This window comes from Lactuca saligna, chromosome 8 (genome assembly GCF_052625555.1).
Source record: "Lactuca saligna cultivar CGN05327 chromosome 8, ASM5262555v1, whole genome shotgun sequence".
Lineage (NCBI taxonomy): Eukaryota > Viridiplantae > Streptophyta > Magnoliopsida > Asterales > Asteraceae > Lactuca > Lactuca saligna.
The window spans coordinates 184,974-204,690 of record NC_136424.1 but is presented as its reverse complement, the minus strand read 5'-3'; the positions used below and the strand labels follow the sequence as shown (position 1 = coordinate 204,690).

Sequence of the window (19,717 nt, the reverse complement as noted above, 5' to 3'; positions counted from 1 at the left end):
CCCAGTCTTACATTTTTCATCAAAACGAGTTACTCAATGCGTTCACAGTGTAAAACGAATGAAAGAGAATAGTTGGGACAAAACAAGTTGAGTTTTGCTACCAATATTTTCTTTGTTTTTTTCACTTCCAATAATAATTAATATGATTACAAATATTACTATTTTCAAGTAATTTATGGGTGACTTGACTTTTAATCGGCAGATTTTTAGATATATAAATTAAAATTATCCTCCAAATTTTTATAGATATAAAAAGAACAAAAGCCTTATAAAAGGAAAGTAACGAAAGACAAATTTGTATCACTCGGTGTCCGCACACCTATATTACTGATCAAATGGGGAGAGAAGATGAGGATCACATAAAGTCACCTCTAATTAGTATTATATCACAAGAAGATGGAGATGGAGATGGAGATGGTGTGTTTGAGGAAATGAAGAAGCAGTTATGGTTGGCAGGCCCTCTCATATGTGTCTCCCTCCTACAGTATTCTCTGAACCTCATTTCGATCATGTTCGTTGGTCATCTTGGAGAGTTGTCTCTCTCTGGTGCTTCCATGGCTACCTCCTTCGCTAGTGTCACTGGTTTCAGTTTATTTGTAAGCATCTTCCTCTAAATACTTGCAACTCCCGTTTACTACAACTAGTCCTAAGTTTCGGTTCGTAGTCTATTATATTTAATGTTGTACTTTAAAATAAAACAAAGGAATTGGGTAATTGATCAATACACTAGAAAATCTGACATGTGCAAGCAACAGAATATTGTGTCGCTAAAAATCGACCCATGAATTAGAGAGTGATTCCAGTCATTTCACTCATTACTGTCGCTACGTCTGTTGCTATGTTGGCAAATCTGTCGCTATTGCTTTAAACTCTTTATCCAATTCTTTATCGAAAATAAGTTGATTTGAAGTGAAATATTGTTGTACATGCGTGGTTTGAACAGATGGGAATGGCATGTGCGTTAGATACGCTATGTGGTCAATCGTATGGAGCAAAGCAGTACCATATGCTAGGCATATACATGCAGAGAGCAATGGTGATACTTATGTTAGTCAGCATACCGATAGCTCTTATATGGCTCAACACAGGGTCGATCCTAAAAGCCGTGGGTCAAGACCCGGACATATCTAGAGAGGCTGGAGTGTATGCTCAGTTCATGCTCCCAAGCCTTTTCGCTTATGGCCTCCTCCAATGTCTTGTAAGATTTCTACAGACACAAAACATTGTGTTCCCCATGATGGTGAGCTCAGGGATTGCCACTTTGCTACATGTGTTGATTTGTTGGCTTTTGGTGTTCAAATCTGGCCTTGGTACCAAAGGGGCTGCATTGGCTAATTCCATATCGTATTGGAACAACGTCATTTTATTAGCACTTTATGTCAAGTTTTCATCTTCTTGTGTCAAAACTTGGACTGGGATCTCTAGAGAAGCGATCCATGGTATCCTCCCTTTTATCAAGCTCGCAATACCTTCGGCTGTTATGGTATGGTGAGATATTTTTCTATCTAAACAAACTAACTTTCTTATAGTTTGTCAGCGGATATAATGAATTTGAAATGTGTTTACAATGTCATACATGCAGCTTGGAGATGTGGTCATTTGAGCTGATTGTTCTGCTTTCTGGGCTTCTTCCGAATCCTAAATTGGAGACCTCGGTGCTTTCAATTTGGTAAATGGCCACGAGTATTAATTAATTTTTTTATTCAGTGGTCGATATCACAGCCGTTTCTTTTGATAAATAATTCGTTAATATATATATATATATATATATATATATATATATATATATATATATATATATATATATATATATATATATATATATATATATATATATATATATATATATATATATATATATATGGAAAAGTAAATATACCCTTAAGGGTATATAAGCTTAGGTACCCAAACTCACTATACTACATCGTTTTGTATCATATATAGACTAGGGGTGTGCAAAAAATCCGCAAAATCCGCAAAACCGATCCGATCCGGTCAATCCGAAACCGAAAAAACCGAAACCGAATAAAAACCGTAACCGAAAAAACCGAAACCGTAAAAACCGACTTTCTACGGGTCGGTTTCGGTTTCGATATTTAGATATCCGTGGATACCCGAACCGAACCGGTGTGTATGTGTGTCTATATATATATATATATATATATATATATATATATATATATATATATATATATATATATATATATATATATATATATATATATATATATATATATATATATATAAAAGTAAATAAAATACTAATCAACATTGTTTGGAATGATCCCTCTATATACTGCGCATGGCCAAAACAAAATTTAATTGACAATTTTCAGTTTCACGTTCTACATTCATTTTTTTTCCTTATTAATTTTATTATTATATTTATTATATAAATTTAATAAATAACATTTGAACTTTATATTTTCTTTTTGACTTCGTGAGTTATTACTTTTAGAAAAAAAAAATTGGTCGAAATAGAGTTTATAGTTTTGATTAAATTTGATTTTTTTATTTAGCGGGTATCCGTGAACCGAACCGTGGTTACCCGCCTTCACACGGTTCGGTTCGGTTTTTTGGCCAATTCGGTTCAGTTTCGGTTAGTGCACATGAGGTACCCGCCCCGTGGTCATGGTTCATAATTTTATTACTATCCGAACCGAACCGCCCCGTGAACACCCCTAATATAGATATTGTAATTGTCCAATGTTCTGATAATTCAACTTCTAACTTGAATTACTTCAAAAAAATTTATAAATTTCATATTTATCTTCCTCTTACATAATTGTCATTTTCAACATTAATATATATAGCCTAGTAAGTGTTCGACAAAAAGATGTGTTGTAAGGGGAAGATAATAATGAAAATTTAAAAATATTGAATATAAATCAAGTTAATGATTGAAGTTTAACAATATTATAATGAATATATCAAACAAAACGATATATTATTATGAGTTTGGGTACCTAAGCTTATATACTCTTAAGAGTATATTCACTTTTCCCATATATATGTATATGTATATATATATATATATATATATATATATATATATATATATATATATATATATATATATATATATATATATATATATATATAACCTTAATCATATATAAACCCAAAAATAGCGGCAATAGTAAAAAAATTGGGGGTTTTTTCAAAATATAGACACAAAATAAACATTTCCGGATATAGACATGCATTCCGCAGAGGTAGCTCCGCGGAATGGATCTTTAGGTTTTTTTTTCACATCGATTCTTCGGGGTTTATGTTAATTCCCCAACTAATTATTTTCAAGTAAAGATTATAATAGTATGATAATCTTTTCTTAAAAATAATTAGTTGGGGAATAAATCTAAACCCCGAAGAATCGATGTGGAAAAAAAAACAATAAATATACATTCATCGGAGCTACCTCCGCGGAATGAGTTCATTCCTCGGAGGTAGCTCCGCGGAATGGATCTTTAGTGTTTTTTTTAATACATTGATTTATTTACGATTTGCCATTCCGCGGAGCTACCTACACGGAATGCATGTCTATATTCGGAAAAATGCATTTTTATGTCTATTTTTTGAAAATATCCCCCTTTTTCTTTTACTATTGTCGGTATATTCTTAAACTTCAACCCGTAACTTTATTTACTTTTAATATTGTTAAATCTTCATTATTATGTTCCACTTACATCACATATTTTTATCTAATATCTACTAGACTATATATAACAGATGAAAATAAAAATTATGTAAAATGAAAATAAATGTGAAATTTATAAAAAAATTTTGGAAGTAAATCAAATTAGAAGTTGAATTATAAAAACATTGAATAATTACAATGTATATATTATACAAAACGGTGTAGTATAGTACGTTTAAATACCTAAACTTATATACCCTTAAATATATATTCATTTTTCCATATATATATATATATATATATATATATATATATATATATATATATATATATATATATATATATATATATATACACACACACACACACACACTCAATTGAGAAAATAAAAATGTTGCTAATAAGGAAATCATTCTCAACCAAGTATTAATTTTTTTACCACAAAACCCTCTGGTGTACTGGACCGATAAAGGATTAGTAATATTCATATTTGAAAACAAATATATATATATATATATATATATATGCATTCTTATATAAATACACCACCTCCCTCTACCGCCACCCACCACCGCCACCGAAACCACCTCCACAACCAACCACCAACAACCGCCACCTCCGCCACAACCCAATGTCGTAATATTTATATATAAAAAATCACTTTTGTTATAATTATTCAAATATGAATATAAGTATTCATACATGAATATCATGTATTCCGTTAGCCGTTTCGCTGAAACGCTTAAGCAGCATAATCGAAATGAATGTTCATATTCATTCTCTCGTTTTCAAAAAAAAAAAAAGTTGATTAAACTATACCATATATATATATGATCAAGATTCATTCTCTCGTTTTCAAAAAAAAAGTTGATTAAACTCATACATAATTTCATTTGTAGCGGTAGGATATGAAGCTCATTAGGTGGTATTCGATAGAAAGACGTGATGTAAAAGAAAGATATTGTTGAAAGTCCAAAGATTTTTGAAGTAATCAAGTTATGGGGTTAAAATTTAAGAAACTTAAGCAATTACAATATAAATATGATACAAACCGATGTAGTATTATGGAGTTAGGTACCTAAGCTTATATAATGTTGTTAGGTATATTCACTTTACCCATATATATATATATATATATATATATATATATATATATATATATATATATATATATATATATATATATATATATATATATATGTGTGTGTGTGTGTATAAGAGATATTTCAATCGAGAATTTTTTTTTTGGAAAACGAGAATGAATCTAGATCATATATATATATATATATATATATATATAATTCAATAGAGAACCATTATTATTCAAGAAACAAATCCAAAACGTCGGAATTTAAAGCGATCAACGTCAAAAAGTAAGGTTGTAAATTTTTATAATGGACGCACATGTACCGTATTATAACAAAACTCACTTTTTTTTCATTTTAAATTTTTTTAGGCCAAGTTTTTTATCGAAAAAAAATCTGAATATACCGTGGTTCACTATTTTTCGTCCTCTTTCTATAGAGATCCATGATGATATATAAAAAACGAACTTTTTTTTTCGAAAAAAACTTACTTAATTTTCTTATTTTTTTCAATATTTAAGGTTTTTTTATATAATAAAAAACTAATTATACAAAAAATATTAATTTTTTGTATTCTATTAATAAACATCAACGCCGGAAAAAAAAAAAAAAAAAACCTCGAACAGTGTACATTCACACTGTGAATCTAAACTGTAAATATTTCAATTTTTAACATTCACAATATGAAAAATCTCGAACAGTTCAGATTCACATTGTGAATCTGAGAAGGTCCACCAAAAAAAAAAAAAAACCTCGATCAGTATAGATTCACATTGGGAATCTAAACTGTACATATTTCAAATTTTAACATTCACAATGTGAAAAAGCTTTGATCGGTTCAGATTCACACTATGAATTTGATTTATTATTATACACATTGTAAATATAAGGAGGTTCACAATGTGAATCTGAACAGGTTTACAATATGAATCTGAACAAATTCACAATGTGAATCTGAACTGAAATATGTTTTTTTTTAAATATGAATATAAATGTATGTTTAAAAAGTACAAAAAATATGAATTTTGATATATTTATTAATTTTTTTCTATAAAAAATAGACCTTAACTTTTTTCATTATAGAAAATGAAGTGGGTTTTTTTTTTCGAAAAAAAAAATTCGTTTTTTATATATCATCATAGATCTCTATGGAAAGAGGACGAAAAATCGTGAACAACGGTATATTCGGTTTTTTTTAATAAAAAACATGGCCTAAAAAAAATTTAACAAAAAAAAACGGTGGTTTTTTGTAAAAGGTGATTTTTTTGGTATAATCCGGTGTATGTGCGTCCAATGTAAAAGTGTACATCTATTTTTCTTGGCCGTTGATCGTTATGATTTCCGATACTCACGATTGGTAATATTCATATTTGAAAATAAATATATACGCATTCTTATATAAATACACCACCTCCCTCTGCCGCCAACCACCACCGCCACCGAAACCACCTCCACAACCAACCACCAACATCCGCCACCTCCGCCATAACCCAATGTCGTCATATTTATATATAAAAAATCACTTCTGTTGTAACTATTCATATATGAATATAAGTATTCATACATGAATATGATCTGTTCCGTCAGCCGTTTCCCTGAAACGCTTAAGCAGCAGAATCGAAATGAATGGTCCATATTCATTCTCTCGTTTTCAAAAAAAAAAAAGTTGGTTGAACCCTACCATATATATATATATATATATATATATATATATATATATATATATATATATATATATATATATATATATATATATATATATATATATATATATATATATATATATATATATATATATATATATATATATATATGATCCAGATTCATTCTCGTTTTCCAAAAAAAAAAAATCTCAGATTGAAATATTTCTTTATATATATATATATATATATATATATATATATATATATATATATATATATATATATATATATATATATATATATGGAAAAATTTCAATAGAGAACCATAATTATTCAAGAAACAAATCCAAAACATCGGAATTTAAAGCGATCAACGTCAAAAAGTAAGGTTGTAAATTTTTATAATGGACGCACATGTTTCTTATTATAACAAAACTCACTTCCTTTTTTCATTTTAAATTTTTTTAGGCTAAGTTTTTTTTCGAATCGTCCTCTTTCCATAGGGATCCATGATGATATATAAAAAACGAACTTTTTTTTTCGAAAAAAACTCGCTTAATTGTTTTTTATTAAAAAAAATAATTATACAAAAAATATTAATTTTTTGTATTCTATTAATAAACATCAACGCCGATTAAAAAAGAAAAAAATAAAATAAAATAAAAAATAAAAAACCTCGAATAGTGTAGATTCACACTGTGAATCTAAACTATAAATATTTCAATTTTCAACATTCACAATATGAAAAATCTCGAACAGTTCAGATTCACATTGTGAATCTAAGAAGGTTCACAAAAAAAAAAAAAAAAAAAAAAAAAAAAAAAAACCATCGATCAATATAGATTCACATTGTGAATTTAAACTGTAAATATTTCAAATTTTAACATTCACAATGTGAAAAAGCTTCGATCGGTTCAGATTCACGTTATGAATTTCATTTATTATTATACACATTGTAAATCTAAGGAGGTTCACAATGTGAATCTGAACAGATTTACAATATGAGTCTGAACAAATTCACAATGTGAATCTGAACTGAAATATGGTTTTTTTTTTAATATGAATATAAATCTATGTTTAAAAAGTACAAAAAATATGAATTTTGATATATTTATTAATTTTTTCTATAAAAAATAGACCTTAACTTTTTTCATTATAGAAAATGAAGTGGGTTTTTCTTCGAAAAAAAATCGTTTTTTATATATTATCATTCATGTCTATGGAAAGAGGACGAAAAATCGTGAACAACGGTATATTCGGTTCTTTTTTTTAATAAAAAACATGGCCTAAAAAAATTTTAAACGAAAAATAACGGTGGGTTTTTTGTAAATGGTGGATTTTTTGGTATAATCCGGTGTATGTGCCTCCAATGTAAAAGTATACATCTATTTTCTTGGCTGTTGATCGTTATGATTTCCGATGTTCACGATTGGTTCATTGGTTAATTATAGTTGTTTATTGAACCTCACTATATAAATATATATATATATATATATATATATATATATATATATATATATATATATATATATATATATATATATATATATATATATATATATATATATATATATGTATATATATAGGGAAAAGAGAATATACATTACAGCAGCTTAGGTCCTTAACCTCTTGAAAATAAATTGTTTTACTACATAAAGATTACGTTTAATGTATTCACGATAAATATTTCAAGATGTAAATTGAAGATCGACACAGTAAGGTTTAGGGTTTTGAGTTTAGGGTTTAGGGTTTACGGTTTAGGGTTTAGGGTTTAGGTTTAGGGTTTAGGGTTTAGGTTTTAGGGTTTAGGGTTAGGGTTTAGGGTTTAGGGTTTAGGTTTGGGGTTTAGGGTTTAAATTTAGGGTTTAGGGTTTAGGTTTAGGCTTTAGTAATGTTCACTTAGATGAAGTAATAAACGATAATTGAAGAAAGAAAACAGAGATGCTAAAACGATAATGAAAGAAAGAAATGTTATGGAGGGTGATATATTTACCAAGTGAAACCAAACCGGGTATATTTCGCATGATAAAACGATATATTTTAGAAATTTAGTACCTAAGCTAAGATGGGGCTGTAATGTATATTCTCTATCCCCATGATAAAACCGGGTATATTTTGCATGATAAAACAATATATATATATATATATATATATATATATATATATATATATATATATATATATATATATATATATATATATATATTTACCAAGTGAAACCAAACCGGGTGATATATTTACCAAGTGAAACCAAACCAGGTATATTTCGCATGATAAAACAATATATATATATATATATATATATATATATATATATATATATATATATATATATATATATATATATATATATATATATATATATATTGACGGACCAATAATAGAGGCTCTGGGGGAGTCACAACAAAAAACACAATTAATAAAAAGTAGGTATTTAAAAAAATATATTTTAACCGTTTAAAATAGACTAAACTGCACAAATGGTCCCTGTGGTTAGCCGAAAATTGCTACTTTGGTCCAAAAAGTTTCGGACTAGCCCCAGAGGTCCAAAGTTTTCATTTTGTTGTCGGTTTGGTTTAATTTCCTTTAAACTTTTTCATAATGACAATTTTGCCCTTACTTTTATATTTTTTTAGTTTTTAATTTATTTAAATATTAGTTTTTTATTTTTTATTTTTTATTTTTTTCTCTTTCAAAAAAAATTTATCTAAATATTTTTCTGAAAATAAAATTTGTCTTTTCTACTTGATTTTTATAATTTTTATAAAGAAATAAAAATAAATAAATAAAATATGCAATCTCTCTCTCTCTCTCTCTCTCTCTCTCTCTTCAGCTAACAAGAACACCGGAAAGTTTGAACACTACTGTGGGAAAAGATAAATGCCACCACCGAATATGATGAACGTCACCACCACCACGACAGGACAAAACATCTAGCCAATATGACCACTGTAAGTCAACATCACCACCATCTCCTTGAAAACCTCATATCTGAAAAGTATAATCGGAAACCACCGCCACTGCTACCATTTCTGTGGCGACTCCGACAAAAGGGTTCTAACCCATTTTCCCACCACCCATTTAGCCGGACCACCACCATCGATGGCACCCATTTTTCCACCACCTGGTAACTTAAAACCATGAAAAATCTTATGTGCAACTTGAAGAAGGGAGGCCCAACGCCATCTTCCTCATCAAATATTAAGTCTCCGCCGCCTTCGTTTCTCTACATCTCTGGCGCTTCGTCGTTCCTCAAATCTGAAAGCCTCCACCATCGTCGTTCCTCAAATCTGAAAGCCTCCACCAACCTTCAACAGGAAAACCCTCATATTTGATAGCTTCCACCGCTGTTTGGGAACCCTAACCCTAGCGCCATCAAATCTGAACCGAGACGAACGATATAGTGAAGTAGAGACCCTAAACGGACGATTGGAGTAGTGTCGCTAGCGTTTATCAATCTTATAGCTTGAATCGTCGTCGAAGAAGGATAGAGATGAAGAGAAAAGAAGGCAGAGAAATGGGTGACATCGGTATGTGCTCAATGGGGGTTAGTTTGAATAGGCCTCCATCGTCTTTCCAGATTCAATGAGAATGTGTTCCACCAGACGATAATGACAATAGAATGGTGGTGCTCCGCCGAAATCAAAGTCGATGGTGTCGTCGGAGTCGGAATCGTTGGCGGTGCCGAAGAGATGTCGCAGGTCTGGAGCTTCAGAGTGGGTTGAGGTGAAAGAAGAGATGGTGGTGCTCCAGACGGTAGGTAATACACGGTGGTGGCCTCCGAAATCCTCAGTCGCCGGAACACTCAATCACCGGAAGCCTAAGTCACCGGTGATTGTATTTTCATTTTCAGAAAGTTTGAATGAGGAAGATGGATTTGTGGAGAGAGAGAGAGAGAGAGAGAGAGAGAGAGAGAGAGAGAGAGAGAGAGAGAGAAGAGAGAGAGAGAGAGAGAGAGATATAGAATTTTGTATTTATTTTTTATTTTTATTTTATTCAGAAAACATTAAAATAATTAGAAAAAATGAAAAAATAGAATATCAAGGGCAAAATCGTCAATATAAAAAAGTTCAAAACAAATTGGACCAAATTCGCAACAAAATGAAAACTTTGGACTTCTGGTGCTAGTCCAAAACTTTTTGGACCAAAATGGCAATTTTCGGCTAACCACAGGGACCATTTGTGCAGTTTTATCTTTAAAATAACATAGTTACTCTTGAATTTCTTTTTGCTCCATAAAGAAAATTATATTATTTTTCGCCCCCGAAATTTTTTGGATATATAACATATTATATTGAATGAATTATTTACTTTGGTAATTTCTACAGTCTTAATACGGCAGCAGTGGTGTGGATGATCCCTTTTGGATTAAGTGGTGCTGTTAGGTGCGTTTTTTTCTTTAATAATAATTTTCTTTTACTAATATATGTAATCGAATGAAATATATATATATATATATATATATATATATATATATATATATATATATATATATATATATATATATATATATATATATATATATATATATATAAAAGGTACCAAAATTTTATCATTATTTATATGCAACAAAATTGAGTTCTTACCGATTTATGCATGCATATGTATTGATAACCAATTTCTTTATTAACATGGATATTTTTAAACAACAATTAATCATTAACTCATTTCCCTATGAATATGGACGCATATACAAGTTTATTTATCATTTAGAAAAAATTATGGATATTATTATAAGACACTCTTATTACTTTTTTCTCCCGACTAATACATAGTACGCGGGTATCAAACGAGTTGGGAGCTGGACATCCACGCACAGCCCGGTTGGCGGTGATTGTTGTCCTAGTGGTGGCCATTGTAGTCGGAATATTGGTTGGATCAGTTCTGATATTGATCCGTAATATATGGGGATATGCATATAGTAGTGAGGTCGAAGTTGTAAAGTATGTAGCATCCTTGATGCCAATTCTAGCAGCATCAAACTTTATAGATGGTCTCCAGTGTGTTCTTTCAGGTTTATTTTTTCTATCTATTTTTCGCTAAAACATCTTCATATTTCAATCAGATTGTCAAGTTTGATATATATATATATATATATATATATATATATATATATATATATATATATATATATATATATATATATATATATATATATATATATATATATATATATATATATATATATATATATATTCCTAAATCATACATTAACACATATGTACATAGGTGTCTATGCATACTAATTGTGACTTCCTATTAAAAGAGTATGATGGTATGTAGGTTCTGTACGAGGATGTGGTTGGCAAAAGATTGGTGCATACATTAACCTTGGGTCATACTACCTTGTGGGCATCCCTTTAGCTGTTTTACTAGCTTTTGTATTGCATATTGGAGGAAAGGTAATGTAAACTTCTCGAATCGTCAATATTTGTTCAACTTCTCTAACTGTCAATTCTTAAATAGAGATGTATTTAATATAGAAATAATGTAAACTATACGGTTTAAGCTATCAGTATTCACCACATAAATTTAATATCACAAGAGTACCATATGTCATGTAGGGATTATGGTTCGGGATTATTTGTGCATTGATCGTCCAAGTAGCTTCGTTGGTGACCATTACTATACGTACAGATTGGGAGACAGAGGTAAAATTTCTTACTATTTTCATGGGGTGGGATTCTTTTTCACATATCTAAAATCTTCCCTAGGAAGATTGAAGCTACCAAGACAAGTATTGTGGGGCTATTTACAATTATATTTTTTTAGCATGATTATGCATGTACATTAGTTGTTACATGATAACGCAACATACCTATTTCACCTTACTTGAAAATCCACAACTTTTGTTTTGTGGGTATAGGCTAAAAATGCAAAAGAAAGGGTCTATGAGTCTACTTTGCCTTTGGACATTGTATCATGATGATGAAGTTTGCAAAGCTTGGTGGTGGGAAGGATAAAGGAGCTATATTGAAAGAGAGGATGAATTATGTGACATGATTACAGAGTATATTTACGAACGATTATTATATAATATGCTTATATATGTTACTAAAATCTTTCATCAAATAGTTGAGTCATATAAACATTTGCTAAATATTGGCCTCTTATGCTTACATTTTCAAGATCAAATGCATAAAAAATGCTAATTAGAATCGACACAAAGAAAAGAAATCAAACTCTTGGAATCCATAATAAATCTAACTCAACATAGTTATTTATAAAGGTATTTTTTTAAATAAAATATATATTTGTTAACCATTTTATATTAAAAAAGTTTCATTTCTCCCAATAAACAGTGGTCATCTAACCCAATATCCATTGAACATCATTACATCGTTATAATATGGCTGAGTTTAATCTATTAAATGTGAATTATCCATCACATTTCATTCATCTATTTCATTAAACTTTGCATTATAGATGTTTTCTAAAAATATACAATTTGACAAATTTTACGGAGTATGCTCTAAAAATAGGCCTATGCTAAGGATTTAATGGATAAAAGGCTATGTTTCTTCTTGTTTCTCCTTAAGTTTTAAAATATATGGGCAATGATCATAGAAAACTTGTTTTGGCAGAGGAATTGACAAATCAATAATTTATAATCTTTAGCCATATATCCAATTAGACCTTATTTTAACAACAATAACAAACCATGAGTGTTTACAGTACATATCTTTGAAAACGTAGGAGATTAATGATTAATAGATTGTAACTATTATAAATCCACACAAACCATTTTAATTATATCTTTAATCTAATAAATAGAATAAAATAAAAACATTTTTATTTTATTTTTTTATTTTAAGTTGATAAATAACAAACATTATCAAATAAACATTGATTATTTATTTTAGATCTATGACTTTTAGTATGTGACCCGTATTGGGGTTCTTGATCAAAATAGTGTTATTGAAAAAATATTTCCCAATTTAGTGTATGTAACAACTCGAAATTTTTATCTTATACAAACCCTCCATTTCAATCTAGTCAAACTTACTTCTGCTAACTTTTAATATTTTTGGTGTCCGTTTGAGCATTCTGAGCTTTAATACATCAAAAGAATAAGTGAATGAATGTGTCAGTTGAACTTGTAACCTTTCAAACAAGCCTCAAACCCTCAAAAGAGGAGTTCACGGCCAACACACTTGGGTTTACGGCCGTAAACTCCAAGTGGCTGTGAACCCCTAGTATATATATATATATATATATATATATATATATATATGACTTTTGGTCATTTTGACTCATTCTTCACATTCTAAGCTAGAGAATTCGAAATTCTCTCCGAAGGATCTTCAAGTTTTCTTCCAATCTTCACAAATGTAAGCAAATCCTTCCATCTTTGAGTTGATTACATCACTTGTACTTGTTTCCACTTTGAATCCACCCACAAATTCCATGTTTGTTCTAGATCTTCAAGATCCTCAAGAACACCAAGAACACTTGTGTGTTTTAGGCCGAAAACTCCCCTTTTTAGCCTTCAAATTGTAAGTCCTTACCCCCTTTTCATGTTTATAAGATAGTATTATGAGTTAGGGACTTCAAAACACCAAGAATCCATCAACCAAGGGACTTTATGGCCAAGGTAATCTCCCTTGGCCGTAAACTCTAATAGATGTCACACCCCAAAACCAAGAACGGCGGAAACGTTCTGTGGCGGAGGACGTCATGTACAGTATCACAACAATGAAAAGTAGTAAACAAGCAACAACATCATCCATTTCATTAATAATATAATTTTTATACAAGTGTGTTCTGTCAAATTATAATATAGACACTAAAGTACAATCAAAATAAAAGATGAGTCTTGATCGGGCTCCATCTTCTCTAAACCTTGCATCGGTACCTGTTTATCGTTGACCTGAGGATACAAGTTATTGTAACACCCCGTTCTTTAAGTGTTCAATTATGAGTCCCTGAGATTTTAGAGGAAGGGTAATTCTGGTCCTTTTTCGGGAAATGGGTTCTATCCGAGAAAGTTTCGGGCTGGTGTATGTTGTTAGAAGCATTGGGCATCTCGTCACCCTCGTATGAGTGTAAAGTTATTTGGGAGCGGGTTTAGATTAGAGGAGTTGCGGTGTTTTGAAGTTGATCATTGTTGTAGTTCTTTGTGGAGTAAGTGGGGAAAAGGTCCCATGCATGCATGCAATTAATTGTGAAGTTTGGCTGGGTACGCCCAGCATAATAGGGCGAATGATTCGGGTTGGCCGGGTGAGTACGCCCAGCGTACTCTCAGAAAGTCCAAACCCTAATTTAGGGTCAGCCACTATATAAGGAACATGTTGGTTCACCCCTTAGCCTCCTTACACTCATCCTTAACCTTAGAAAACCCTAGAAGACCCGTATTCCTCCATTGTTGGGTGTGTTTGACCTTAGGAAACTCCTTTTGGCAAAAGAAAGGCTTGAAGGAGAAAAGAGGAGTTGTCAAAGAAGAAGAAGAACGTGTGGGGCTTGTAGATCTGAAGAGATACCACCCTTTGGAGCTTGTTTGAGGTATAAAGTTTCTTGTTTGACCTTCATATTGCATAGATCTACGTATTTTGAAGCTTTGTCACCATTCTTGTCCCAAAAGTCCTCACCTTGTTGCATATTTCAATTTGGTCAAGATTATCTGTCCTTTCAGACCTTTGGAGAGGTCTTGAGTGATAAAAATGAGGTCCCAAGGGCTGTGGTTGTTCCATGTATGAGATATATAGGTCTTAATGGATTAAGACCTTGGATTAAGAGCTTAAGGACGTCCCAAGTGATAAAGTCTGAGACTTTATGAATTCTAATCATATTTGACCTATGGATTTGAAGTTTGGGCTTAACAGCTTAAGCCATTAAGAGGTTAAAAGGACTTTATGAGCACTGCATTTACACCCCACATAACCTCTGAGTACGCCCCGCGTAGTGGGCCAGTGCCCCGTTTTCTTTTGGTGATCATTGCAGTACGCCCAACGTACCAAGGAGGGTACGCCCAGCGTACTCCTCCTATGGACTTCAATTTTGGGCCTTTTGAGTTTGGGCCATTTGTGGGTTGTTGGTGTTTGGGCCAAGTCTGGAAATTATGAATAGAGTATTTTGGGCCCAATTAATGTTATGGACATTGGATCTAGGCCCATTTGGTGAAGTGGGTCCCAATTTGGTAAATTAGGCCAATGTTGGACTTTGAATGAGATTTGGATTTTGGTCTTGGCCCGATAAGTGTAAGTATGATTGACCTAATGTTTATTTTGTGATGATGGTTAGTTCGGGATTTGCGGTGAGTTGGTGATTCGAGAGTCTGCTTCTTCAGTTCAGAGTATCGGAATTCACGAGGTGAGTTACCCTCACTATATCGACAGGGTCGAAGGCACCAAGGCCGACCCTTTATTGGATTGAGATTCGGATATGGTTGTTATGTTATTGCTTGATATGTCTGCATCCTGGTAGCTAGGATGGTATATGCTAGAGACCTGGTTAAGGTCGATTTCCCGATATGTAGAGTGATGCTATGCTAGTGACTGGTTAGGTCGGTATCCTGGTTAGGGAAATGATATGTTATGTGATCTGCTTGATCGGTTTGTGGAGTATGACTGTTATATGATTGTATGTTATGTGCACACGGTTGTTTGGACTAGAATTGGGTTGAGGCGGGTCCTGCTTTGTGCTGTAAGCCAAGATACCCAGGGCGGACCGGTTGTTCCGAAGGCCCAGCGAGCAATCCGGATAGGCTGTAGGCCCCACGAGGGCGGACCAGACGTGTCGAGGCTCGGAGAGTGGACCAGGCCGACTGAAGACCCAATGCGGGCGGACCAGTCATACTGTAGACTCGGAGAGTGGACCAGGTAGGTTGAAGGCTCGATGCGGGCGGACCAACCACACTGCAGACTCGAAGGACATGACTAGACACGGAGGGTGGACTGAAGGCCGATACGGCGGACCAGTCACACAGTAGACCAATATGCATGGTTGTTCTATGTTCTGTTAAGTTATGTATGCTATTTATGTTCTGGGCCGAAAGGCAATATGTTTTGGACCGGAAGGTCGTAGCCTGGAAGGGCGTATATGTGGTTGGTATTTTGGGGGTATCTCACTAAGCTTTCGGGCTTACAGTTGTGGTTTAAATGTTTTTCAGGTTCTTCAAGAGACTGTGGCAAGGCGAAGACGTGATCGTACAGCTCCTCGTGTTTATGTTTATGGCATGATTCTGGGAATACTCTGATAATAAATGTATTGAAAACCTTTTTGTAATAACATTATTAAAATGGATTGTTTTTGAAAAGTTTAAATTATGTTGAAATTTTTGGTCGTTACAAGTTGGTATCAGAGCCTTGGTTTGAATGAATTGGGGGAACATTCGTGTGAATCCAATATCAAATCAAGGAGAGTTTTTTTAAAAGAAGAGGAATTAAAATGGTTTTCAAATTAAGTAAAAAGAGGACGCGGAGGTACGATCAGCCGGAGCCAGTAAGTAACCCCAAAATACCATACATGATAATTGTTTTCGAGCTTTGATAGAACAGCATGCTAGTACTAGGCTAGGGATCTTCAGGATTTCATGATAATGTTGCCTATTTTATGATGCCTGCTAGCCTAGGGTTTTCTTCTGTATGAGATTTCCAGTGTTCCTCTAGGAGTGAGGATCGAGTGCTTGCTATGTATATTTGTCACTAGGGTGTTGTGGTAGTACTTCATACAAATATGGGTAGGTGTAGAAGGTAGTATCGGCCCGTACTACTGAAAGCACAGGACCCATACGCGTATTAGGGAAACCATGACCTCTATGGGTGGGTTAAGAGTTGGTTCCCGGGATAGTGGGAAGTATCTGAGGTTTTGTGGTTTATTTTCAGTATGGAGATTTCGAGGCATGCAGGGAACGGACCCGGGTCAGGATCGGGTGCAGGAGAGGGTGTTCCGGACGGTTCAGTACCGCCCAAGGTTATCGGTCAGATGAGTACGTGCGAGGATTCGTGAGATCCTGCATGATGAGCTTGCTGCATTGTTCCGAGCCGAGCTGCCGGAACTGTTTGGGTCGATCAAGACCGCCATGGTGGAGTATTTTGATGAGCGCTATGTGGCTCTTATGGAGACGGCTACAACGGCTGTAGCAGCAGCAGGGGGAGGAGCTAGTAGAGGTTTTCAGTATCGGGAATTCGATAATACGAAGCCTCCCACCTTTGATGGAGTTCAGGATCCGATCATTGCTATGAGATGGTTATCAGACGTGGAGGGGTGTGTAAAGCCCGAAAACGGATCTACCAATGATCAAAACGAATAACAGATGCACAATACGAATCAATAAGCAAAAAATCAATAAGCAAAATCGAATGAAACCAAGCTTGCATACGCTTTAAAGCAATAAAACGTCATATACAACTTGGGAAAATACGAAGGAATCAACAACCTTTAAAGTCTGACACAACCCCCTATTTATAGCCTCGAACTTACAACCACAAGGTGTTTACGGCCGTAAACACACATTGACCGTAAACTCTAGACAAATGCAATTATCCAACACACCCACTACCACTAAATACTATGCCTAGACCAAACCATTATTCAGGGTCTTTCAATCTCCCCCTTGGTTTGGACTAGCTCGGACCCATTCCTTTCTTCACTAGCATGACATCCATCTGACCCATCGCGCCGTTCCACATCTTCTTGCTCAAAATCTCAGCAACCATTCTTGTATACGCCTTGGCTCCCTCCTCATAAACATCTTCAACAACTTTGATTTGAAAGTTTCTTAGATAATGAATATCCCACTTTCGGAACTGCAATAGGTCTCTACGATCAAACAACCGGATACATCCATTCTTAAGTTTAATGACTGCACCAGAAGTATTCTCGTCATAAACCCAACACTCCAGAGAACTGAGCGATCCATCTTGATAACCTTGAGCAATATGAAATTGTTTCAATTGTTTCGTGGGTGGCCACATGACTACCTGAAGAGGTTTATCGGAAGATGCTTCGAAAACATCAAGATGCTCCAAGATAACTGATTCAGCGCTTGGCATTGTCGGAAAACCCTTCTTGACTTGTTCATCCAAAAAGAACTTGAATTGTGAAACTTGAGAATTATTCAGAAGATTGATAAACGGAGCCTGTGATAACTCCGCAAGATCAACTTTCGTCAACGAACTAAAGGCATGAATATATTTATACAACTCTGAATTACCACTTTTACGAATGATAATCCAAAGTCGAAGAACATCGTGAAATCCCCAAGCAGCCACACCAGATCGATCCCAAAACGTGTCTCGGAATCGAACAAGCTCAAGATCAGTTACAGTTACCATAGATCCACCCTTAGAAGCACTCCAAGTAGCATTCCTTTTGAACAACAATTGCCCCCTTTCAACATCATCTTCTTGACCTTTTCAAATTATTTCTTGAATATGAGGAGCCACAGGAGGATCAATTGCGATATGTTCAACAGTGCCAGAAGACTGACCGATCGGTACGTCTACTGGAAATGCATGCATGTGTAAATTAATTCTCTGTTCTTCTGCAGTTGCCTTATATTTATCGCCAAGATCAGCTTCCAATTTCTTTTTCAATTCAAAGTAACTAGAGGTCAGCAGATTGAAATGTTCCTGTAGATCTGAAATCTGCTTATTCTTCAATTTCTTATCCTTTTTGAATTCTGCCAGTTATCCACCAAGATAAGTTTTATCAGATTGAAGCTTGGACACTTGAATACGAAGATCAATATTCTGAGCACGAAGCTCTACTACTTGTATATCAAGTTCGATATTCTTCTGGCTTAGCACTGAGACTTCCTTTTGTAAACTAGCAAGTGAAGGATTTTCATCTTGAGCACCCCCTTCATCTATAGAAATGCCCTTTCCTTGAGGACTGGGTGAAAAGAGTTGTTCTTCTGCCATGTGTAAGGCCAGCCTCTCAGAAGCAGCATCCCTATTAAATCGTGGAACTGAAAAACCAAGCGGTGCTGAAGAACCGGCGACATCAAAAACTGAACTAGGTCCAGTTGAAAACATCTTCGTGGCAGAAAGTCGCGTAGTGGTAGCAGTAGTTGGCGGGGTAGGAAGACCACTAACCAAACTAGCAATTTCTTCAGACTATCTTGTTTCAAGTCTTCGTCTCTTTGACAGAGGTTGATCAGCTTGTGGAGGAAACACACTTACAAATGGTTCTGTAGTAGGAGAAATAGACACGGGAGGGGAACATCCCACAACTATCTCCATAGGAATTGAAGTTGACACCATCTATTCAGAAGTTGGAGTTTGTATCTCAATATTTTCGCTTGACTTCCCTGTCTCAGTTGTTGGCAAAACAACATCATCGACATTTTGAAAGATTGTGTCAAGATTTTCATTAGACACAATGTTGGAACTACTGGCCAAGGAAGCCGC

At 33.6% G+C, this 19,717-nt stretch overlaps 1 protein-coding gene across 1 annotated transcript; it reads left to right on the top strand.

Annotated features, from left to right (window-relative positions):
* Positions 1 to 273: 273 nt before the first annotated feature.
* Positions 274 to 12,465, top strand: LOC145009296 (protein DETOXIFICATION 16-like). The gene is made up of 8 exons (XM_078967999.1): positions 274 to 596; positions 944 to 1,488; positions 1,583 to 1,669; positions 10,694 to 10,750; positions 11,141 to 11,379; positions 11,649 to 11,767; positions 11,930 to 12,016; positions 12,232 to 12,465. The coding sequence occupies exons 1-8, from the start codon at positions 336 to 338 to the stop codon at positions 12,289 to 12,291; spliced, it is 1,455 nt and encodes a 484-aa protein (XP_078824125.1). The 5' UTR covers positions 274 to 335; the 3' UTR covers positions 12,292 to 12,465.
* The last annotated feature ends 7,252 nt before the right edge of the window (positions 12,466 to 19,717 follow it).

What these genes read in the sequence shown, in the direction of transcription:
- LOC145009296 (XM_078967999.1), top strand. Translation starts at nt 336, where the DNA reads ATGGGGAGAGAAGATGAGGATCACATAAAGTCACCTCTAATTAGTATT. An exon ending in GGATTAAGTGGTGCTGTTAG is followed by an intron (nt 10,751 to 11,140) that starts GTGCGTTTTTTT and finishes ACTAATACATAG; the next exon opens with TACGCGGGTATCAAACGAGT. An exon ending in TATTGCATATTGGAGGAAAG is followed by an intron (nt 11,768 to 11,929) that starts GTAATGTAAACT and finishes TATGTCATGTAG; the next exon opens with GGATTATGGTTCGGGATTAT.